General features: G+C 44.0%; 3 protein-coding genes across 4 annotated transcripts in view; 2 read left to right on the top strand and 1 right to left on the bottom strand.

The window, feature by feature from the left end:
• Positions 1-2,489: 2,489 nt before the first annotated feature.
• Magoh (mago homolog, exon junction complex subunit) lies at positions 2,490-9,823 on the top strand. The gene is made up of 5 exons (XM_048351342.1): positions 2,490-2,658; positions 4,338-4,396; positions 5,312-5,422; positions 7,753-7,835; positions 9,587-9,823. Exons 1-5 carry the CDS (start codon positions 2,571-2,573, stop codon positions 9,684-9,686), a joined length of 441 nt encoding a protein of 146 aa, XP_048207299.1. The 5' UTR covers positions 2,490-2,570; the 3' UTR covers positions 9,687-9,823.
• Positions 9,824-11,400: 1,577 nt separating this feature from the next.
• The window catches only part of Czib (CXXC motif containing zinc binding protein), a 14,739-nt gene continuing 1,114 nt past the window's right edge, over positions 11,401-25,025 (top strand). Inside the window, exons 1-8 of one of the 2 annotated variants that reach the window (XR_007211610.1) lie at positions 11,401-11,495; positions 11,687-11,770; positions 12,758-12,814; positions 13,996-14,077; positions 14,268-14,299; positions 16,516-16,593; positions 17,384-17,449; positions 19,394-19,986. Coding sequence is in view for 1 of the 2 variants with exons in the window: in XM_048351341.1 (XP_048207298.1) it covers positions 11,490-11,495; positions 11,687-11,770; positions 12,758-12,814; positions 13,996-14,077; positions 14,268-14,299; positions 16,516-16,593; positions 17,384-17,449; positions 19,394-19,471 (483 nt within the window). In the remaining variant the exon portion in view is untranslated. Of the gene's footprint in view, positions 11,496-11,686; positions 11,771-12,757; positions 12,815-13,995; positions 14,078-14,267; positions 14,300-16,515; positions 16,594-17,383; positions 17,450-19,393; positions 20,171-25,025 lie in introns of those variants that run through there. The other variant, XM_048351341.1, reaches the window with a different exon arrangement.
• Positions 23,787-25,025, bottom strand: part of Cpt2 (carnitine palmitoyltransferase 2) — a 24,823-nt gene continuing 23,584 nt past the window's right edge. The window contains exon 6 of the mRNA XM_048351340.1: positions 23,787-24,487. The gene's annotated coding sequence lies outside the window, so the exon portion shown is untranslated. The remainder of the gene's footprint in view (positions 24,488-25,025) is intronic.

The raw sequence follows: 25,025 nt of genomic DNA, 5'->3' as shown, positions 1-25,025 counted from the left end.
CCTTCCTTCCTTCCTTTTTTCTTTTCTTTTGGGCTAATACTAGGAGTTGATCATAGGTCTTGCTCTTTCTTGACCACACCTCTACTTCTGGCCTTTTGTTGGTTAATTGGAGATATGAGTCTCCCAGATTTGTCTATCTGGAGTGGCTCTGACTTTGATCTAAGCATCCTGACTATTTAGGATTATGAGCTTAAGCCACCCTTGCCTTGAACAACACAGAGTTGAGATAGGAGTCTCAAAGAACTTTTTGCCTGGGCTGGGCTGGAACTGTGATCCTTCTGATTTCAGTCTCCAGAGTAGCTATGATTTCAGGCATAAGCCATTAGATCCTAGTGAAGACATTTCTTATCCTTACAATAGTGCTACCTAGTATGTATATTTTGCTCATTTTCACATTTTTACAGTGTTGGGGCTCAAATCCAGGGCCTCTTGCATGCTGGAAAGTGCTACACCACTGAGCTACAGCCCTATGATTCTTGTTTTAAAGATGAGACAACTGGGCTGGGAATATGGCCTAGTGGCAAGAGTGCTTGCCTTATATACATGAAGCCCTGGGTTCGATTCCCCAGCACCACATACATGGAAAATGGCCAGAAGTGGTGTTGTGGCTCAAGTGGCAGCATGCTAGCCTTGAGCAAAAAGAAGCCAAGGACAGTGCTCAGGCCCTGAGTCCAAGGCCCAGGACTGGAAAAAAAAAAAAAAAAGAAGATGAGACGACTGACGTGAATCTGTTCACATAAGTCACAGAAAAAAAATCACTTTTTTTTGCTAGTTGCATGGATTTGAACTCAGGGCCTGGGTGCTGTCCCTAAGCTCCACTTCTGGTTTTTTAATGGTTTATTGGAGATAAGAATGTCATTGGGCCATTTCTGCCAGGGCTGGGTTGAAACCATGATCCTCAGATCTCATTTTCCTGAGTAGCTAGGATTGCAGGGGTGAGCCACTAGCACCTGGCTTATTTTTTCTTATATAGGAAGGGGTCTTATTGATGATTGCTGTTAAATGGGGATTATTTTTAACCCAAATCTCCAGTGATTTATTTTTTTTCCAGCACATCTATATTCTTTACCAGTGCCTTTTCTAGAAGAGAAGGACTAAATCTGAAGGCTGGGAATGAGAACCAGCCTACTGGCCTGATTCACAGAACAGTACACAGTGAAAAGAACTGTAGGTCCCCAAAATGCCATCATCTCGGCTCTGTCTCTAGGTCCCTATCTCTGCAGCTAGGACTTAGCTAAGCTGGAGTGGGCTTCTATACTTCAGATTCTGATTATCCTTGGCCTATTCAAACCCAGACAGCTCCTACAGATGCAAAGCTATGGCAGCACTTTGACTTGCGCAGTGGTCCCCAACCCTGACTCACCCAAGGAAGTTTTCATGAATTTGAGATGAGGCCCTGGTGTCAGTATTTTTAGTGTTCAGGTAAGAACTGCTGGGTAAATGGGATGGCTGGGGAGTGGGAAATCAAATAATTCAACTTAATTTCAATGCATAGTACTTGTCCTAGAGATTAGTGAGGCAGGGCAATAGTCAACTTAAAAAAAAAAAAACACCCACATTTATTTTGGCTCATAGTTTCAGTCCATGATCAGTTCACCCATTGCTTTGTGCATGCTAAGCAGTGCATCAGGGTGAAAGGCATGTAGTCAAAGAAACCTAATTGAGAAAAAGACAGAACAACTTTGGCCCAACAACCCCTTTTAAGGTCACATCTTCAGAAGCTAAAACCTCACTTCTTCAATAAATGGTTCTCCCATGTCTCCTTAGTACCAACTCGGGTGTTGGTGGCTCATGCCTGTAATCCTAAGTACTCAGGAGGCTGAGATCTGACAATGGTGGCTTGAAGCCAGCCCATGCAGGAAAGTCCGTAAGACCCTTATCTCCAATTAACCACCAAAAAGCAATAAGTGGAGGTGTGGCTCAACTGATTAGAACACCAGCTTTGAGCAAAAACGTTAAGGAAACAGCACCCAGTCCAGTCCCAAAGTTTAAGCCCTAGTGCACACACACGTAAGATCCGAACTCCAACAACCAACTTTTAGAGTCAACTTTTGACACACATAAGCGTGCCCTGGAGAGGCTGGGTCATTTCTCTCCATTAACTGTGGCGATAACCTAGGTCCAGACAGTGAAAAGCCTTGTCTGACGCACACAAGTCCGTGTCCTTAAGTTGCAGTTGAACCTGGCGGCAATCTCCCAAGTATTGGGCCCGAAGTCTTCAAGCTTCAGATCCCGGAATGGACGCCTAGAAGCCGCCCACAGTTGGCGGGTCTGAGGCGCGGCCCTTATGATGCCCGGGGGGTCGGAGAGCTGCGGCCACACTCCAGCTTCAGGGTCAGGGATGGGGCGACGAGTTCCGGGGCGGGAGGGGGTGGCAGGACGAGGGGGCGTGGCAATGCCGTCCCGCCCCGGGACGAGGGGGCGTGTTTCGACCTCCAGAGATAAAGATGGTACTAGTGACGCGTGGTCAGCCGTCACTTCCGCGCGCCACTGCTGACGTCAGTCCCGGGCGCGGGCCGCCGCGGGGTGGTTTGATCGTGAAGTCCCGTCCTGGTTGCTTTTGGCGCGCCATGGAGAGTGACTTTTATCTTCGTTACTACGTAGGCCACAAAGGCAAATTCGGTCATGAGTTCCTGGAGTTTGAGTTCCGGCCCGACGGTAAGAGTGGCCTTCGTCCGCGGGGGGGGGGGGGGGAAGCGCTGGAAGCCGGCCTGGGGGCCCTGAGGCTCCCGAATGGGCGGGAACTGGAAGGGGCAAGGACTGAGACCCGTGTGGTGCTGTGGTTCTGCAAGAGCAGTCTGCTTTTTCCTTGTTTTGTTTTCTGTCCATATACAAGGATTTGGACAACATTCACAGCAAGAAGCTGGAGGCCAAAGAGTGAATGGAATGGCTCAAGCCGAAGCAGTAGGCTCACCGAATCTGTCTGTGAGAATACTGCAAGAGTAAACTAGACTAGCTAGCAGGCAGGACCTCAGCTCTGCTGTATGCCATGTTAAAGACTTTATATTTTGTCAGGCAGGCAAAGAGAAGCCATTTACAGCCTCAGTACTAGAACAACCTAATTACTCCAAAGTTTGTCCATTGTCTGGAGAAAGGACTGAGAAGGAAGCGATCTAAGGAAGAGAAATGGTGCCGAGGTGTGGTCTTTTTCACGCATCTTCTCTACAGTGGAACAGTCATGTGTTGTAGTTTCTTTATGTTCTCCATCCCCACTATATATATACCCACACTATTCCTTTGGTTGCACATGTGCCCTGGGGGCTTTATGAACCAAATTTGCTCAAATGATAAGAACACAATATTTCTCTCACAGAAATAGATCAGTGTTTCATGGTCACATGAAAATACAGGTAACTATTACATACATGAACATGCAAATAGGAAACTTGAAGAGAGAGCAAGATTGATGGGAAGATGAGAAGGAATGATGGAAGGAGTGACACTGAATAAGATGCATTGTCCTAACAAATAGATATGTTAAGTTGAAAGTCCTTAATATTATTTGGAGTTAATAATAGAAAAGAGAAAAAACGTGAAAAAGTTATTCAAACAGCATCCTACAGTTTTCAAAATTCTTTTACAACTCATAAGCTTTTTACAAGTCCTGAACTCATATCCTCTGGGATAAGTTATCAGTTATCCCTATTTTTTTCCCCCAGTCCTGGGGCTTGAATTCAGGGCCTGGGCACTGTCTCTGGCTTCCTTTTGCACAAGGCTAGCACTATACAACTTGAACCACAGTGCCACAGTGCTACTTCCAGTTTTCTGGTGGTTAATTGGACATAACAGCCTCACAGCTTTTCCTGCCTGGCTGGCTTCTAACTGAGATCCTCACATCTAAGCCTCCTGAATAGCTAGGATTACAGGTGTGAACCATCAGCTCCCAGGGATTCCCTTTTTCTTGAACTGTAGTTAGATGGCAGCTAGAAGCCCAAAGTGAAGAACTGAAAAGAGTACTGTTGTTGCATACCAGGGGCACAAAGTAGTAAATCTGTTAGATATTTTGAAGAACAGGATACAGTTTGGGCAAAGTCTTGGTAGGCCAATGAACTTTTGTTCATATGTTCTTTTTTTTTTTTTTTTTTTTGCTTGTTTTGTTTTTTGCCAGTCCTGGGGCTTGGACTCAGGGCCTGAGCACTGTCCCTGGCTTCTTTTTGCTCAAGGCCAATAATCACTTGAGCCACAATGCTACTTCTGGCTTTTTCTATATAGGTGGTGCTGAGGAATCAAACCCAGGGCTTCATGTACATAGGCAAGCACTCTACCACTAGGCCATATTCCCAGCTCTGGTTCATATGTTCTTATTGTTCGTTGCACTTATTTTATGTTCTTCACAGGGAAATTGAGATATGCCAACAACAGCAATTACAAAAATGATGTCATGATCAGAAAAGAGGTATGAACTTTCCCTTTCCCTTCATTGCAGTTTAGCTTTTCCTGTTCTTTCTAGGAATTTTTGTTCTTTCTAGGGATTGTATTGAAAGATAAAGAATAGAAAAGTAGACCAGTATTTATAAATAGCTACATTATTTCTATTAGCTCCTTTTCTTGTTGTTGTTGTTGTAGGTCACAGGGCTTGAACTCAGGGCCTGGACGCTGGCATTGAACTGCAATCCTCAGATCTTAGCCTCTTGAGTGGCTATGATTACAGGTGTGAGCCACCAGTACCTGGCTGCTATATTCTTTTACAATAATAAATCAATTGCTAGTGACTTTTGGGGAGATACAAATAGTGTTCAAGCTATACTAGTCTACAGTGATTAACTTGTGTCTCAGTAAAGTTCAAGATCAGGACTTAGTCAAGTTTAGTGTGTAATAAGGACCCAGTATTTGCTTTCATTGGTTTTTTGTTATTGCATCCTCCAAAAACAACAAATTTTGTGTCCTTACGAAACAGTAAGAGCAAAATGGGGGCAGCTCATTGCCTTGAGTCCTTCTACCCTTGTGGTATAAATCATCTAAAAGCCCCCACTCTTAGTACTGTTGCATTTGGGATTAAGTTTTAATATAAATTTTGGAGTGGGCACAAACAAAGCATAGCAGGAGTGATTTACAGACTTTCCATATGTGTGAACCAGATGTGCTGATAGGTAGTAACAAGTAGCTGGGGAGCTGAGGTGTTGTCTTCAGTGCTTCTAACCTGACCTCTTCTTTCAGTGTGTTGGAGTCAAGCATGAATGCCTTCCCAATTAAGGAGGTGCCCCAGATAGGTCTTCAAGAGCAGTCAGTCATTCTTACCTTCTATCACTTTCTGAGTGTTGCTTAGGAATACAACCTAAATTCCTTTTTTTAAAAAAAATCTGAATTCCAGGCTTATGTACATAAAAGTGTGATGGAGGAACTGAAGAGAATAATTGATGACAGTGAAATTACCAAAGAGGATGATGCTTTATGGCCTCCCCCTGACCGTGTAGGCCGGCAAGTGAGTGTATTTATTGACTATACTTGTTAGAAAGAAGATGAAGTTTGCTGTACTATATAAGACATTGAATTCACTTATGTATGTGTTTCTGAGCCATGCATGAAGCAGATTGCCAGCAGTTTGGTCAGAGGGAACATTAATTCCATAATAAGGACCAGAAAGAGCAAGGGGTGTTGCTGGCCAACTGTAACCTAATCCTGAATTTCTTCTTGTGAAACACCTCTGTCTTCTCAAAGGTTTTGCTGTCTATCTTACTAAGTAAACTACTAGAACAAAGCATTGTGGAGGGTACAAAGGTAAATAGAACACAATTATTTCAACAGTCTATTGGAAGAAAAATCATAAGCATCTAAGTATTTAAATTCACAGCTTGTATGATCATTCTGAAGACCACCTGGGTAATTAAAAAGTTGCCACTGTCATATTTGCATGGAGAAAGCTATTGTCATGTTTGAATGAATTAGCAGGAAGTATTTCTGCTTTAACTTCACCAGGTTCATTGCTATTTCCCAGGCATACCTTGGTTGTTCTTAATGGGCCCTTTGCACTGGGCTGCCTTCTGCCTAAACTACCTTCTTTTAACATTGTACAGACTATTGAGATCTTCAAGTTTACTACTGCCTCAGTGCCATCTTGTCTGTCCTAGTCTTAGGATGCTCCCAATCATTTTTTACAAATAGATTTGTTGTTACTTTTCCTACCTTCTCACCACAACTGACACTTAAATGAAAGTTTTTTTTTTCTTTATGCTGAGACTGGAGCTTGAATTCAGAACCTCGAACTCTCACTTGGCTTTTTGGCTCAGAGCTGCTATTCTAACACTTGACCCACTTTTCACTTCTGCCTTTTTGCTAGTGAACTGGGGATAAGAGTCTCACAGACTTTTCAGCCAGGGCTGGCTTCAAACCATGATCCTCAGATCACCACCTGAGTAGCTAGGATTACAGGTGTGAGCCACCAGCACCTAGCTGAAGCTTTTTATTTATTTCTTTGTTTAAAAAAAAATTTTTTTTTTGCCAGTCCTGGGGCTTGGACTCAGGGCCTGAGCACTGTCCCTGGCTTCTTCTTCTTTTTTTTTTGGCTCAAGGCTAGCCCTCTTCCACTTGAACCACAGCACCACTTCTGGCCGTTTTCTGTATGTGTGGTGCTGGAGAATTGGACCCAGGGCTTCATGTATACAAGGCAAGCACTCTTGCCACTAGGCCATATCCCCAGCTCCTATTTGTTTTTTTAACTGTCAGTCATGGAGCTTGAACTCCTGGCCTGGCCACTCTCCCTGAGCTTTTTTATATTATAATATAATACACACTACAATATGTAATGCATTATATAACATAAAATTTTATGTATTCTTTTTACTGCTGTATATTTAGCAGTTAAAATAGTACCAGTGTATAGTAAGCTCAGTAGTAATTATGTTTATTAATATTATAAAATATATTAGTTTGGGGTTTTGTTGTATTGTCATATGGAGACTTTCAACTTTTAGGGGATGCAGGAAGGAGAACAGAATGAAAGATGAGTACAAACTTTGTGGCATTTTCGTGTGTGTGTGTGCGCACATGCGTGCGCATGCAAACATGCGTGCACTCTAGGCCTGGAACTTGAACTCAGGGCCTGGGCCTTGTTCCCTGAGCTTTTGTGCTTAAGCCTAGCACTCTTAGAAGCTCCACTTGCAGCTTTTAGGTATTTATTTGGAGATAAGAGTCTCACAGATTTTCTTGTGATATTTCTTTTAAAAAGAAGAAAGAGGGGTTGGGGATATAGCCTAGTGGCAAGAGTGCCTGCCTCGGATACACGAGGCCCTAGGTTCGATTCCCCAGCACCACATATACAGAAAAAACGGCCAGAAGCGGCACTGTGGCTCATGTGGCAGAGTGCTAGCCTTGAGCGGGAAGAAGCCAGGGACAGTGCTCAGGCCCTGAGTCCAAGGCCCAGGACTGGCCAAAAAAAAAAAAAAGAAAGAATCTCCAAGGCTGGTGGCTCACAATGTTGCCAAGAAAGGTTGGGTCCTTTAGTATTTTTAAAACAAATCTACCTTGCTTATGATGAAAACACATACAAAGCAGTATGTGTATTTTTGTAAACCTCAGAGGTCTTTGAGCTTGAGGACACATCTTCCTCTAAGAGGCTGCCCTTCTCAAGGGCTAAAGAGTATTGTCTTTATTTCTAGTGCTCAATAATTTAATGCTTTTAGTAAGCCACCCTTTGCTTTTGTGGACATTTGTAGTAGTAGAGTTTGGGTGATTTGGCAAATGAGCCTTTCTCCCCTAATGAATGATCTAGTTTTGCCCAACATAGGTTTTTTTTTTTTTTATTGCTGTTTCTAGGAGCTTGAAATCGTCATTGGAGATGAACACATTTCTTTCACAACATCAAAAATTGGTTCTCTTATTGATGTCAATCAATCCAAGTAAGTGTATATTATCCTTATATCCAGTTTCAATTGTTTTAGAGCAGATTGCTAAGAAACTCTCAGCCAGCTTGGACTGGCCCATTATAGGAAGATGTGTGGTACAAATGCAAAACAGAAATGGGCAAAAATTTCCCCCTCTTGAGGATGGGACTCCAAATTGTAGTTATGCCTCAGTGCTCACAGGGGATTGGTTCCAGGAATCCCCTCAGACCAAGTTTGTGGACACTCAAGTTTCTTATAGAAAACATTACAGTATTTTTTTTACAAACCATCTCTATTTAGAATACCTAATAGAATGTGCTGTGTAAATAGTTGTTAAACTGTATTTTTTAGGGCATAATGGCAAGAAAAAAAATTGGTTATGTTCATTACAATGCACCATCAGATCTAAGAACATTTTTATCTCTTTTTATCTGTGGTTCGTTGAACCCATAGAGGGAAAGCCCATTGATTGTGACTATGAATATTCAGAGGTTGCATCTTATGTTTAGGTTTCATTCAGTCATGGTGACTGAAAACTTATCAGTGACACAGAGAGTTACATAGGAGCAGACAGAACAGGAGATGAAATATTGGCGCCAAGCAAGTGTTTGGAGTAAACTATAGTCACCTAGTCTGGAGCACTTTCCCTGTGACCTGTTCAGACTAGCACATCTTAAGTCCCAGTAAAACCTGAAATCTTTTAGTTACCAAAATGTACAATTCAGTGGGGTAAATCATAAAGTTGAGACATGAATCTCTGTTCCATAGAGTCCTTAGCATTTGGCAATCTCTTTGACTCCTGTGTTTTGGGATTTGGAGTTAGCAATGGTTTGCTTTAAAGTTGTTGGGTTTTTTTCCCTTGAATCTCAAAAACAATATATGCTCATTGTAGAAAATACAAGAAATATAGAAAAGTAGACCTTAAGAGGTTTCCTGTTTTGTCGATTAGACAATGTTTTTAATATCTTTTTTTCCTCTGCATTAAAAATATATATAGTAGCTGGACATGATGGGAAATGCTTGTAGTCTTAGGATGTCAAAGCAGGAGTTTAGTTGTCCGAGCTATAAATAACTGGCAATGGCAGGAGATTCAGGGCCCACTTGGACTATATAGTGACAATCTCAAAAACAAACACACACAGGAGGCTGAGATCTAAACGAACAAACAAAAAATCACAGTTTAAAACAAGCACATGCAGAAAAGTTTACCAAACTATATCTAGTTAAAGTGGTATAGCACCAGCAATAAGCATGAAAGCTATAGTACTGGCAAAAAAAAAAAAAAAAACCCACCCCAAAAGCACAAAAAATACAAGTTGAGATTTTAAAATCTCTTATTTAGATCACTAGTTTTTCCTTTTATTTATTTCCCCATTAAAAAATAAAAAGATATTTACTTATTTTGGTGATACCAGGGATTGAACCCAGGGTTTCATGCCTTCTGGGCAAGGTCCCTGTCACTCTGCCCACACTCCAGCCTTTTTGTTTTTCTCTCCCTGACTTCAACCTGACTGACCTAGGACCATGATCAATCATTCTGCCTCCACCTCCCAAATAACTGAGATTACAGGCATGCAGCACTGTGATCAGTTTCTGTTCATGTATGACCATTTCCTACTTTATGCACATTAGTTTACTAGTTCACAGTCATAATGCAATGTATACATCTTTACAGGGAACATTTTGGTAGATAATAAACAGGGTTATTTTTTCCTTCTCTGCCAGTTTTACAGTTCTCTAAACTTTTTTTTCCCTTTATGTTTTAGAGATCCAGAAGGCTTACGAGTATTTTATTATCTTGTTCAGGACCTGAAATGTTTGGTCTTCAGTCTTATTGGATTACATTTCAAGATTAAACCAATCTAGATTGAATATTGGTGTGGACCCAGCGGGGGGAGGGGTAGTTCTTTTTAATTACCATTATCAGGAAATTTTGTGTATATTGGACAAATTTTTTATAGACTATAAATGATTGTCTTTAATAAATACGTGATGAAATTAAATTTGTTGTTTCCTAAAGACTTTTATGTGTGAAAACCTACATCCTGTGAATTATTGCCAAAAAAAATAATAATAACCAGAAGCTAGGCACTAATGGCTCACACCTGTAATCCTAGCTACTCAGGAGGCTGAGCTCCAAGGATCGCTCTTTGAAGCCAGCCTGAGCAGGAAAGTCCCTGAGACTCTTATCCCCACTTAGCCACCAAAAAACCTGAAGTGAAGCTGTAGCTCAAAGTGGAAGAACACTCACCTTCAGTGAAAAAGCCCACGGACAGTACCCATGCCTGAGTTCAAGCCCAACCTCCCACACCCACCCCCCCCAAAAAAGAAAATCTAACCTGTCTAACCAGTTGTCCCCAAACTACCACTTTACAAGAAATAAAAGAATGAAAGTTTTAAAATAAAAATCAGAATCTAGTCAGTGATGTGTAGAGAAAATTCCTGGACAAGTCATCTGACTTTAAATAATCTACAAGAGAAACAAAACCTATAAAGGAGATCTGAAAATATTGTTGCTGGAGTTTATCCCAGCGGTAGATCACTTGCCCAACATGCATGAGGCACAAGATTTGACCTCAGCATCACAAAACAGAATGATGTGATGTTTGGACCTTGTTTGGATCATGATAAGAAAATGTATACTAACATTTTAAAAATATGTACATTTGCTATCTGAACATTTTAATGAAGTAGTTAACTCCCCCTCTCCCCCTTCAGTGCTATGTGATCTTAACATTGCATATGCTAAGCAAGCACTCTACAACTGAGCTATCTTCTCAACTGAATAGTTTACCTTTTTAGGAGTAAAATAGTATTTTGTTTGGGTTTTTAAAAAACTTGTAGATATATCTATGTAAGTCACTAAGAACAGACTCAACTAGGCTTGTGCCTCCCTGTGCAAGCCACGGTGTGGTATCAGGTGACGGCTGAAGGGGAGCGCCCAGACTCGGGGCAACACCCAGAAGAGGAGCCTGGAAACCGGTGTGGTGGGCAAATCAAAGAGCAGACTAGGCACTATCCAAACCGTCCCCTCGGCCCCTGGGCAGCAGGAGCCCAGAGACCCGAGGAGCCTCGGAGCAGGCAGAATAACCGGAAAGAACAGGAGACCTGGCCGAGGTTTCTAGCAGGGACTGTCCTGTCTGGTTGTGCCGGCCCAAAACCTGGGTTCAGTAAACACCTGTGGCATTGCGGACTTGGGAGGCCGGCACCAGGCCGTCTGAGCACGGTTCCCCGCTCACCTAACCGTGGAAAAACACCGGGAGGGAGGGTAGGACACGGATACCCGCGGGTGAGAAGCAGCCCAGAACAACTTGGCTTGTGCCTTGCCTGGAAATAAGTCAGATGATGTCCTAGTGGGGGCTAGCTATAAATGTGAAGTAAGTGACTACAAGAAGATATGAGCCTACCTCCTTCCCACTGTCCTTACCCTTCCTTTAGTGTCTCTCAAGCCAGCTGCTTTACTAATACTCTTCTTATTTTCCCCAAGATGAAATGTGGCAACAAGAGTTTGCACAGGAGAAAGGGCCCTGCCTCTTTCCCAGAGCTCCGCCCCCTCCCCCCAGAGCTCCAGCCTGCACTGAGTCTGCGCGGGCGGCGGCAGCGGCCGCGGCTGCGCCAGCTTTTTGCGACAGGCCGGAAAGCAGCCGCCGCGCTCCAAGCTAAACCAGCATGGGGGTAAGAGGGAAACCGGGAGAGGCGTCTTGCTTCTCTAGGCAGCCAGGTTGGAGGGGTGGCGAGGACCTAGGCGAGCCCGAGCTCACTCGGGGTGGGGGGAATGGAGCGTAAAGGAGGGCTGGCGTTGAGAGGGCGGGAGGCCGAGCTCGGGCAGGAAGGGCGGGGCAGTCAGCCTAGAACCCTCCCCTTAGAAAATCGCGCTGCAGCTCAAGGCTTCTCTGGAAAACGTCACCAACCTGCGGCCGGTGGGCGAGGACTTCCGGTGGTACCTGAAGGTGAGGCGGGGCTAGGACGGGGGAGGGAGGGACATCCGGCGACAGTGGGCCTCTCCAGCCTTCCTTGCCTTAAGATTGAGAGATAGTTCGTCCGATAAATGGTCCGATTTTCTTTTTTTTTTTTTTTTCCCGGGCGGGAGTGTTAGATTTATTAGTTAATCTTTAACCAAAAGCCTTGGAACTCTTTTTATAGGTTTCCCCGTATTTAACCGTTTCGTGATGTGTAAACAGACACCAAAATGCTTCTTAAAGAGACTGCGATTATTTAATGTGAATAAATTCGTCCCTCTTACTGGTTGGTTGATTGGTTTTTTATTTCGTACATGATCCACCACTACTTCCCCTCCTCGCACTGGCGAATCTGGTACTCAAGTGACACAGTATGCCAGGGCCCTCTCCTGAACAGGTTGAGGTCCTTCTCTGTCCTAGATCCCAGAACTTCTGCCGTGTACCCTAGTCTAAATCTCAGCATCCTCCCACACCCGTCAAAAGCTCTTGTCTTTCAGGAAGCTATCCATGACCACTTTTATTCCAAATATTTTGAAGCCTGAGTTCCAGGGTTTATTTGGGAATGGATTTTTTTTTTCTTCAGTAAGCATAGTCTGGTGAGGGAGAAAGAAAGAGCAACAGTGATGAATAACTAAGTTGGGGACCAACAGAGCTTGTGGGATTGTAAAGAAAGCTCCTAACCAAATAGCCTAGCTGGAGTAAGGGGTGCTGTTTAGGTCCTTTCAGTGCTGCATAAGCCTTGAATCCTCAGCCAGCTAGAGCACTCCTTAGAAGGAATGGTATGACAGCCCAAGAACAACTTGGCTTGTGCCTTGCCTGGAAATAAGTCAGATGATGTCCTTGTGGGGGCTAGTTGTAAATGTGAAGTAAGTGACAAGAAGATAAGATATGATCCTACCTCCTTCCCACTGTCCTTACCCTTCCTTTAGTGTCTCTCAAGCCAGCCGCTTTACTAATACTCTTCTTATTTTCCCTAAGATGAAATGTGGCAACTGTGGTGAGGTTTCAGACAAGTGGCAATACATCCGGCTGATGGTAATTGTCCTCCCACTCCATCACCACCATACATACCCACCAGCACACACACACCCTGGGTGGGGATTTGGGAAACTGGTCCTCAACTCTTCTAGTCCCTTGGACCCTATTTCTTATGGTTTTGAAGTGCAGGCATGGGCTGGGGATATGGCCTAGTGGCAAGCATGCTTGCCTCATATACATGAAGGCCTGGGTTCAATTCCCCAGCACCACATATAAGTGAAATGTCCAGAAGTGGCGCTGTGGCTCAAGTGGCAGAGTGCTAGCCTCAGCTAAAAGAAGCCCAGGACAGTGCTGAGGCCCTGAATCCAAGGCCCAGGACTGGCAAAAAAAAAAAAAAAAAAAAGTTGAAGTGCAGGCATGGCAAACAACAGACACCTTTGGGATGTTAGGCAGAGTTCCCGGGCTGGGGATATGGCCTAGTGGCAAGAGTGCTTGCCTCAAATACATGAAGCCCTGGGTTCGATTCCCCAGCACCACATATATAGAAAACGGCCAGAAATGGTGCTGCGGCTCAAATGGCAGAGGGCTAACCTTGAGCAAAATGAAGCCAGGGACAGTGCTCAGGCCCTGAGTCCAAGGCCCAGGACTGGCAAAAAAAAAAAAAAAAAAAAACCTAAACCCCTTCTACATTAAAGCTGCTGAGGTTTATTTAAAAAAAGGGGGGGGCGGGGCTGGGAATATGGCCTAGTGGTAAAGTGCTTGTCTCCTATACATGAAGCCCTGGGTTCGATTCCTCAGCACCACATACATATTTTTTTAAAAAGCCGGAAGTGGCACTGTGGCTCAAGTGGTAGAGTGCTAGCCTTGAGCAAAAAGAAGCCAGGGACAGTGCTCAGGCCCTGAGTTCAAGCCCCAGAACTGGCAAAAAAACAAACAAACAAACAAACAGAGTTCCCAATTAAGTGAGAGACCTTTCCTCCTCAGGAAGCCTTCCCAAGTGGTTTTTTTTTTTTTTTGTCTTGTTTTGTTTTATGTACCCTGGAGTTTCAATACAGGAATTTGCACTTCATAAACATGTGCTCTACCACTGAGCCATAACCCCAGTCTCAATCCCCAGGATATTTCTGTCCTAGCAAGTCACTTACCTCTATATCTTTGTCTCTTCTATTTGATCATAAATGATGGATTGGGATTTCCTCAGGTTCCTGTCACTAGAGGTTATGTTTACTTCTTGCCAGGACAGTGTGGCCCTGAAGGGAGGCCGTGGCAGTGCCTCCATGGTCCAGAAGTGCAAGCTGTGTGCTCGGGAAAACTCCATTGGTAGGTCTGACTCTGATTACTGAGTTCTGCTATGCTGGCCCACAGCTTCCTGGTGCCAGAATGAAAGCAAGATACAGTCCAAGATACTGAAGCTTATATGGCTATCTCTCTTACCTAAGGCCACATCTGGGTACCTGGGTGGGGCCAAAGCAAGAATTCAAGTTAACCCTGTCTTCTTTTTATGTTTCAGAGATTTTGAGCAGCACCATCAAGTCTTACAATGTAAGTTTGTTGCAATGGTGGGTTAACACTAAAATGGGTGCCAGGAGATCTGAGTTCTAAAGGTTTAGCTGCACCAGAATGACCTGCTATATGGTATTGTTGGCTGTACTTAATCTTTTTGCTTTTCTCTTTTTTTGGCCAGTCCTGCCTGGGGCTTGAAATCAGGGCCTGCCCCTGAGCTTCTTTTGCTCAAGGCCAGCACTCTACCACTTGAGCCATAGTACCACTTCTGGCTTTTTTTCTATTTATGTGGTTCTGAGGAATCGAACCCAGGGCCTCATGCATGCTAGGTGAGCACTCTACCACTGAGCCATCTTCCCGGCCCCTTATTCTTTTTAATCCTTTTTTTTTTTTTTTTTGAGGCAGGTCTCATTATGTAGCCCAGGCTCTTCTCAAACTCTATCTTCCTTTTTCATGCTCCCAAATGCCATGATTACATGTATGTACCATAATACATTATATATTATTTAATCCACTTAACTTAGTTGTTTATTTGCTCATTCCATCATTTTATTTAACATTCACTGAATGCTGTTTTAGTGTGCTGGGCTGTGGGAGCTCAAGGGGCCTCTAGCCCAAGGTAGTCACTGTTTCCATAGCTGAGAGCATCTCCCTTATCTTCATCCTAGGGGTCTATAGAAAGCCTTCAGTGAAACCCTTGTTGGGACTGTCTCTTGGTGCATACTTCCTGCAGAGTACAGTATTATTATTAGTTAGGCATCACTACATAGCAAGCTCAAAGGGCGGGGGTCTATTAAAAGAGTAGTTATTTGTATTCATCCATTCCTTGTTAGCTATTTATGTAAAATATCTGAATGTTAGCCAGGCACTGGTGGCACACACCTGTAATCCTAGTTACTGAGAAGGCTGAGATCTGAGGACCACATTTCGAAGCCAGCAAGGGCAGGAGATTCTGTGAGACTCATATCTCCAGTTAATCATCAAAAAGTCAAAAGTGGGGCTCTGGCTCAAGTGGTAGAGCATAGTGTACAAAAGCTCAAGGACAGTGCCCTAGTCCTCAGTTCAAGCCCCGGGACTGGCACAAAATAATTGAATTTTATCAAATTCTCAGCATTGCCCTGAAGTTAAAAAGAGAAATAATTTTGTTTTGTTTTGTTTATTTGTGGTGCTGGGGATGGAACCCAGGCCCTTACATATGTATAGCATGGAGTCTATCACTGAGCTACAGCACATGCCTTAAAGAGAGAAAATAAATGAAGGCCTGCCCTAATGCCAGTCAGAATGTAGTAGAAGGTAAAGACCAACCTACAAAAGACAAACCAAGGCCCAACAGAAAAGTACTAGACACTTGGTTAAAGTACAGGATCTGATTTTGTAGTGAATCCATAATGAGAGTGAATGGATGCATAAACAGGGCACTTGGGACCTCTGAACACATGGGTAAAGCGGGCATGAACATCCTGACTACTCACCACTCCCAAGAAGTACCCTCTCCACACACATCCCATTCCAAAGACTTTAAGGCCACCCTTAAGGTTATAGTTAGCAAAGGGCTTTGGCTAGCTAGTGATGGTGGTTCAAGCAGTCAGGAGGCTGAGGCAGGAGGATCTGGAGTTCAAGGTCTTACAATGTACGTTTGTTACAGTGGTGGGTTAACACTAAAATGGGTGCCAGGAGATCTGAGTTCTAAAGGTTTAGCTGCATCAGAATAACTTGGGCCTCTAGCCCAAGGTAGTCACTGTTTCTCTACATAACAAGACCCTGTTTGGGAGATTGAGAGACAGAGAAAGGGAGAGAAGGAGAGAGGAGAAAGAGAAGTGTTTGACTCTGGCTGAGACTGGATAATCTGGAGATTTCATAGTTTAACCCTTTTTTATATTTTTTGGTATTGATAACTTTACCTCCCATTTATCAAGCACAGTGTGGGGACCTATGCTGGCCACTATGTTCCAGATTCTCATGATAAACCTATAGAGGTTTTTCAGATCCTATTGACAGTTTAGGAATCTTACACCTAGAGGGGAAAGAGAGGCAGAGCCCAGCCCTGCCCCATGTTCAGACAGACCCCCCAAATCCATACTCTTCTGCAGCAGCCATGTCTGCAGAAAGTCTTGCAGGAAACAATACCCAACGTAGGCTTCTTTCAGAAGGGAACGAGTTGTTCCTGATTCCAGCCCCACATGGCAGGAAGCAGAGGGGTCATAGGGTCCTCTTGGTCCACTTGGGCCTATATCCTCAACATACTTCCTTTCTAGGCAGAAGACAATGAGAAATTCAAGACAATAGTAGAGTTTGAGTGCCGGGGCCTTGAACCAGTTGACTTCCAGCCCCAGGTGAGTGTGTTTTTCTGTGTCTTTGGGAAAGGATGTGTAGAGTGACAGCAGAACTGTGCTTCCAAAAGAAACAGTGGACTAGGACTTCTTTTTCTCTCCTCTCTTCCCACCCTGGGGATTGAACCCAGGGTCTTGTGCATGGTGCTAGGAAAGTGCTGTACCACTGAGCCCTGGATTTCTTCCTAGGAATAGTAATAGTCACCAATCACATGCCTATTATATGCTGGGCACCATGTTTATCACTTTTACATGTAAAACCATTTAATCCTCGCTGTAACTCTGAAGGGATCCATCTTGTTTGTCAGGTATGGGAAAAACCACAGAGATTTTGCTGCTTGCCCAGCTTTACAGTTAGTAAGCAGTTTGCTGTAATTTGAACCCAGGTTGATCTGACTCGAAACTAGTGCTTCTTATTTGTGCATCATTTACCTCCCATCAAGTCTTTGAAGTAAGGGAGAAGAGATGACCTTGGCATCCCCATTTGCTCAATAGGGGAATGCAGGTCCAGAGAGTGAAACACTGTTCCCAGAGCCCTTCAACAAGTCAGAGTTGGGGTTACCCCACTTCTGCCTTCTGCTCTTTGGTTCTAATTTTGAGAATTTAATGCAGTCCCTAGGCAGCTGCCAGGTCTTGGGAGCTCAGAAGTCACTCTAGAACAGCTGCCCATTCTGGATCTCTGCCCTTGATGGCAAAAGCTTTGCTGGAAAACCCAGCTCCCCAGACAGGGAGCACATTCCGGCCTGGTGCCACCTTTTCCCCAGCCTAACTGCTGCCTTCCTGTTTCCTGCAGGCTGGCTTTGCTGCTGAAGGCGTGGAGTCGGGGACAGTCTTCAGTGACATTAATCTGCAGGAGAAGGTATGAGACTAAGGGATCCTGCGGGGTGAGGCCGGAAGGCAGAAGTGGGGCACTCTTTCTTATTACCCTTGACTTGGAGAAGGACCCTGGGCATGGAGTGCTCTCTGGGTAGGGTACCTGGTGGGACTTACCCTTTAGGTGAACAAGGCTTACTGGTAGAGACCTGATATCTTTGTGCTATGTATTGGTGATTTGTTGGTGACTGCCATTTTCATGGTCCCCAGTGTAGTGCTGAAGTGCTCTTTGGTATTAGTAAGGGCAGGAAAGTTCAATGTGCCTGACACAAAGTGAGTTTTCCATAAGTTTTGTTCAGGTATGATTCACAGTGCTATTGGCTGTGAGCTCAATGTTAATGAGTCATATAGATATTGATATATATATATATATCCAATTACAGTGGATTTTTTTTTGGGTGGGGTGCAGTGCTGAGCTTCAAACTAAGGACCTTAGCACATGTTAGGCAAACTCTACCACTAAGCTACATACCAGCTTCTTTAAACAAGTATCTTTTTTTTAATCTAAAAAATTGTTACTTTAAAAATAATGTACACAGCAGAGAGAATGGGAGAAAGTGAGGGGAGGGATAACACTGTTCAAAAAGGAAAAGAAATGTACTCCTTACCTGACTTATGTAACCCCTCTCTACATCACCTTTACAATAAAATGAAATAAAAATAAATAAATAAAAATGATGTACCAAAAATTTCACAAGTCAGGTAATGAGTACATTTCTTTCTTTCTTTCTTTCTTTTTTTTTTTTTTTTTTTTTTGCCAGTCCTGGGCTTGGACTCAGGGCCTGAGCACTGTCCCTGGCTTCTCTTTGCTCAAGGCTAGCACTCTACCACTTGAGCCACAGCGCCACTCTGGCCATTTTCCATATATGTGGTGCTGGGGAATTGAACCCAGGGCATGTATACAGGCAAGCACTCTTGCCACTAGGCCATAATCCCAGCCATGAGTACATTTCTTTTTGAACAGTGTCACCCCTTTCTTCGCTGTCTTCCAGTTTTTTCCTCCCATCCCCACCCACAAGTTGTATAGTTCATTTTCAACATAGTGTCTAGTGAGTACCACTGGTGTGTTTGTTCACCCTTTGTCCCTCCATTTCTGTGCCCCCTCCCCGTACTCTCCCAAAGATAGATAATGATCAAGACAAAAAGAAAAGAAAACAAAAGCAACCTTTTAAAACTCTTGTTTCCATTTCCTGGAGTTCATTTTGATAAATATTATTTTATATGATCAGAGATACATAGGCATTGCACTGTTGTGTTTCTCTCCTAAGAGTATCCACCTTTGGTGTGAATGCCTGGAGTCCTGTATGATTTACTATGTCCCAATGTATTTTAATCTAGCTTCCATATATGAGAGAAAACAGGCGCCATTTGTCTCTCTTAAGTTTGGCTTACCTCACTTGGTCATATTTGTTCTAGGTCTATTTCCCTGCAATTGACACAACACTATTCTTTCTAATGGCTGTGTAGAATTCCATTGTGTGTAGGTACCCATTTTTTGACCCACTCATCTATTGCAGGGCATCTGGGCTAATTCTATAACTTTATTTGTTTGTTTGTTTTGTTTTTTGCCAGTCCTGGGGCTTGGGACTCAGGGCCTGAGCACTGTCCCTGGCTTCTCTTTGTGACATGCTGAGTGCTTTCCCACGTGCTTCCTCATGTGAGTCATCAATATGCAATCTGAGGCCCATTTTTGCCTGCCTGCCTCATTTTCTTTTTTTAATAAAGGGTAGAACTGAGGCTTTGAGGAGTGACATGACTTGCCTGTAGTCACAAGCTGACAAGGCTGGAGCTCAGGCCTGAGCTGTCCAGCTCTATGGAGGGTCATGCTCACAAATAGCTGAGACTCTGCTGGGCCTTGTGAGTCCCAGCTGTCCACTCCACTCTGTCCTTGTCTGCTTTGAGAGGCTAACCCTGCCCTCTTACCCCATAGGACTGGACTGACTACGACGAAAAGTCCCAGGAGTCGGTGGGGATCTATGAGGTCACCCACCAGTTTCTCAAGTGCTGAACGCTCCTGGTCTTTAAGAACTCTGCAGAGACCAAGTGCCCAGGCACCAACACCTACAGAGCCTGGTCCCTCGGTTCCTTGTGCCCTGGTAGCTGTGTTAAGTCCTCCCAATCCACTTGCTGGGCTTCGTCGTAGTTCCCAAATCCTACCAGTGAAGCCCCCATGAAGCCCCAGTGATATATGAAGATAGAGCGAAAGAGCAGCCACTCCCTCCACAAATAACTATGTACTCTGGAGTTCTTTGCCTTCTGACATCTTTCCGTGGCTTAAAAACCTGTGCCTGGTAGAATTTGCAGAACACATGGCTTCTAAGGGCTCTGCAGCCCATGGTCTAGGAGCAGGTCAACCCAGAGGATAAAAGGCATCAGGGCCAGGGCATAAAGGACAGAAAGCTTCCTTCACTTTTGGAATGAGGTGAAGACATCAGTCATGACCTGCGCAGTTTTATGGGACTGAGATCCTCACACAGTACACAAAGTTGTTTGCTGCACTGAGAAATCAGAAGCCACTGTTAGGTTCTGCTAAAGACTAGAATTCCTTTTTTTTTTTTGAGAGTGACTGAGTCTTGCTGTATAGCTCAGGCCTCTAGTTCACAATCCATCTGCCTCAGTCTTCCAAGTACTAGGATTATAATGTAGGCCATCATGCCCAACAGACTCTGGAATTCTTTGGAAATAAAAATTATACCTTTTTTTCATACTTGTGTGTGTGTGTGTGTGTTTATGTGCCAGTAATGGGGCTTGAACTCGTTTCTTGAACTTGGCATTTTGGAGTTTTGGGGGGATTTTTTGCTAGTCCTGGGGCTTGAACTCAGAGCCTGAGCACTGTCCTTGGCTTCTTTTGCTCAAGGCCAGCACTCTACCACTTGAGCCACAGAGTCACTTCCTGCTTTTTCTCTTTATGTGGTACTGAGGAATTGAACTGTGATCCTCAGATCTCAGCCTCCTGAGCAGCTAGGATTATAGGCATGAACCACTGGTGCCAGGCTTGTTTCACATTTTTTGAGAGTGGGAAAGGTCTGCCCACTAAGGCTGGCTGTGGGACTTGATCAAGGGCTCCTCTAATTTCAGACACAGCTAGTATATCCAAGGATTTGAGAAGGGGTCTACATTGCCCTCTTTCAAGTCCAGCAGCCATAGTGTGTCTAGGTCCCCTGCATTCTGTTTTCTAAGCTTTTCGGCACCTGACAGCAGAGCTTCAGCCCTCCCTTGCCAGTCCCCACCTCCACTGGGCCCAGTCCACTGCTTTGCCTGGAAACAGGTAATTTAGAAAACACAGGGCTGGGGAAGAAACCTTTCTTGTTTTAAATTGCTGTATAGTACTAGACAATGTATGTTACATTCGTAAGTTAAACTCCACAGGGATCTCACTTTTTCTATATTTTGTGAATTATTTCTGGAAGTAGGGAAACCTAGGTAGTCATTCATGGAGTAAAGGAAGATGAAGTAGACTACAGAAAAGATACTGAGTAAAATTCAGTTCCCATTTAACAACAAAGTGAAGAAACTCTTAGCAAACTAGCAACTAAAAGGGGATGATCCTCCCTCAAAGAAGGTATCTATAGCTGAGTGTGGTGGCGCACATATGTAATCCCAGCACGTGGGAGGTAGAGGCAAGATGATTTCAGTTTGAGGCTACCTTGAACTACATAGCAAGAACCAATCTAAAAAATAATAATAATAAAAACAAGCAAACAACCAAAAGCCAAAGGCAGAGATTGAGGCATTGAAGTATAAGTATATGGTCAACTGGGGATTAAAGTTCCAGAGACACCATCTCAATCAATGGCTGGATAAAGTGGTGCACACCTGTTATCCCAGCCATGAGGATAAGCACAAGCAGGAGAATCCCAGCCTGTGCATAAAGTGAAATATTAGCTTGAAAATAACCAAGACAAAAAAGAGGCTGGAGGTGTGGCTCAAATGGTACAGAGCGGGCATCTATAGATAGCCTAGTGCAAGTGCTATTTTTTTTTTTTGTGGCCAGTCCTGGGCCTTGAACTCAGGGCCTGAGCACTGTCCTTGGCTTCCTTTTGCTCAAGGCTAGCACTCTGCCACTTGAGCCACAGCGCCACTTCTGGCCATTTTCTATATATGTGGTGCTGGGGAATCGAACCAAGGGCTTCATGAGTACTAGGCAAGTGCGCTTGCCACTAGGCCATATTCCCAGCCCAAGTGCTATGTTTTGTAAATGATGAAAAACTAGATGTACTCCAAGATCAGGGGAAAATGGGAATGCTTTGGGTCACTGCTGTTAATTGTGCTGGAGGGACCACTGGTGTGAAAAGATGATTAAGATGAGGACTGGGAATGTGGCTTATTCCTCAGTATTACATAAAAAGAAAAAGCCAGAAGTGGTACTATGGCTCAAGTGATAGAGTGCTAGCCTTGAGCAAAAGAAGCTCAGGGACAGTGCCCAGGACCTTAGTTCAAACCCCAGGACTGGCAGAAAACAAACAAACAAACAAAAACGATGAGCCAGGCGCCAGTGGCTTACCCCTAGCTATTCAGGAGGCTGAGATCTGAGGATTGTGGTTCAAAGCCAGCCCAGACAGAAAAGTCCATGAGACAACTCCAATTAACCACCAGAAAACCAGAAGTAGCACTGTGGCCCAAGAGGTAGAGCATTAGCCATGAGCTGAAGAGCTCAGGAACAGTACGCAGGCCCAGAGTTCAAGCCCCACAGCTGACAAAAACATACACACACACACACAAAACTAGTGTTTCTAATATAGCAAAATACAACTCAAGAAGAAATACCATTTATCTAACAATTATACTATCTGTGAGGCTCACTGATGAGGTGCTGACATACCTCCTGAAAAAAAAATATATATATATATTCCCCCAATTACTAGATATTAACCAAAGAGATTATGAGTTTAATGGAGAAAACTATTAAGCTCTCCTGAGAGGTCGTAAAGTTTAAGATTTACATTTTTTGGCAGTACTAGGGGCCTTGTACTTGTTAGGTAGGTGCTATACCACTAAGCCAAGTTCTTAGTCCTCTTTTGCTTTAGTTATTTTTTACTTGTTTATGCCCAAGGAAAGGCCCAGACCGCACCTAATATTTGTTGAGATGGGAAGGTCTAGTTTTTTCCCAGAATGTCCTCAAACTGCAGTCTTCCTGATCTACACCTCCCAAGTAGCTGCGATTATAAGTGAGTCACCACGCCCAGCAAGACCTATTCATTGCTGGTGGATGGGAAGACTTGCTATATAGATATTCATTTTCAACAGATTTTTATTTATTAGTTAACTGCAAGGGAAATAGCAACTTTAGTAGAACATAGCTTGATTGCAAAATCTGTATCAGACACAAGTGGGAGACATCACCTACCACATATCACAGTATAAAACCAATAAAACAATAGCACGACAACATATCACTGCTATAACTCCAATATGGCCAATGAGAGTAGGTACACAAATCCATTTGTATATGAAAAATTATTAATAACATGGTGTTTCAGATCAATGAGTTCATTATTAATTCATTGATAAATAGTGCTGGGCAATTCTTAAGTTGTTACAACAAAATAATGTTGGAACCCTATTCTACATATAAAAATCTACCCCAAGGATTAATATGCTTCAGTACTATATACTATGTTGGGATGGAATATCCCTAGGGTCAGTAAACCCTAGGCAGATGCCTTCTCTCTCAGCCTCATTTTCTCCACTTGAAAAATGAGGGTACTTCTGTGTGCGCACGTGTGTGTGTGTGTGTGTGTGTGTGTGTGACTGACTCCATGAGATCAGTCCAAATGGCTGCCTGTCTGGGCACTGCCCTTTATCTCCAGGTCTAGATACAGCTACTTAAGTGATGAGTGAAAGGCGCTTTCTTGGGACCCACTCCAGGACAGCAGTACCTGTCAGGTAGAAGTCAGAGCTACTGGACATGGGAAAGGTGGAAGAGGAGACTGCATTCATCCTGAATTCCTTGCTGGCTCTCCTTTGGACACTGTTTTCAGTATGCTCTTAAAGTATCCCTGAACACCTTCTTTTAAAGTATCAACTTTCCCTTAGGCCTGTATAACAATGCTGTTTCTGGGGAAGGCTGGCTGCAGGCCTTGTGTACCTAGAGAGGGCAGAAGCACCCAAGAACTTTGCCTGACTAGCCACACTGATCATTTCAATGGTCCCCAGGCCTCAGGGAGCTTGCTTTCCTGCCTGGCCTTCAGAAAACCCTAGGACTCACAGTGCTGGACTTTGTATTTTTTTCTTTCCTGGCACCTTTAATGCATCTGGACATTCACTTGGCATATCTTTCCCGAGAGCTTGTCCAGAACAAATGTTCAAGAAAGAGGGTGCAATCAGACCTGGGCTCTTTGTTCAGGAGCAAGGAGTCAAGTGAGGGTCAAGCCATTAGTGGATACAGTAGCTGTCGGGCATAGCTATGCACTGGATTATGGGGAAAACGTATGTTATCTGACCCTACTTTATTCTGCTGAGTCTGCTTCTCTGGAATTGAGGCCTGAGACTTGTTATCAAGAAGCGTTCATAAGGGGATGGGATGCATCCTGGTCACCAAAATCACCAGGTTTCACAGCAGGACACTCTGGGTTGCTACGGGAACCGAATGAGAATGTGCACAGCACACTGCACACAAGGTCAGGGCTTGGTACACAGGATCGGTGGGAGTAGTAATTTAGTTAGAAATGCAGACACTCTGCACATGACCTAGTACCCACTTGGAGCCAGCCCAAGACCCAGGTGTCTACACTCTGTGCCCTGGAGATGGGGCCAGATCGACACACCTGCCAAGTCCTCTTAGTATCAAGTGCTAATACCTGCCAGCCTGCTGTTCCCTGAGCATTGAGAGGAGTCTGGCTGATTCTTTTTGAATGAAAAGGTCAAAACCTTTGCTCAATAGTGGCTTCTTGCTTCTCCCTAATCCAGGAGACTGCAGTAGACACATAGTCTTTTCTGGTTTTGCAGGGGAGGGGCTGTGAGAGTTTGCTTATCTTGGCCCACTGCTTTCCACTTAGAAAATAAAAGGTTTGGAACACAAAATCTACTAGGAAGAGACAAAATCTAAGTGTTACTTATGAAATCATTGTTTTAAAAAACACACACACACACACACACACACACACACACACACACACACACACACACACCAGCACTCAGGAGGCTAATGCAAGAGGATTGCAAATTTGAGACCAGCCTGGGCTACATGGGAAGACCTGTCTCATAAAAAAAAAAGTATGGGGCTAAGAATATAGCCTTGTGGAAGAGTGCTTACCTCACATACATGAAACCCTGGGTTCTATTCCTCAGCACCACATATATAGAAAAAGGCCAGAAGTGATGCTGTGGCTCAAGTGGTAAAGTGCTAGCCTTGAGCAAAAAGAAGCCAGAGACAGTGCTCAGGCCCTGCATTCAAGCCCCAGGACTGGCAAGAAAAGAAGTAGCTGAGCAATGGTGACTCATACCTTCGATCATGGCTACTTCGGAGGCTGGGTTCTGAGGATTGTGATTGGAAACTAGCCCATACATGAAAGTCTGTGAGACTCTTAACTCAATCACCAAAAAGCAAAGAGCAAAATTGC

Source organism: Perognathus longimembris, chromosome 7, assembly GCF_023159225.1.
Source record: "Perognathus longimembris pacificus isolate PPM17 chromosome 7, ASM2315922v1, whole genome shotgun sequence".
Lineage (NCBI taxonomy): Eukaryota > Metazoa > Chordata > Mammalia > Rodentia > Heteromyidae > Perognathus > Perognathus longimembris.
This window is presented reverse-complemented; position numbering and strand designations above follow the sequence as displayed.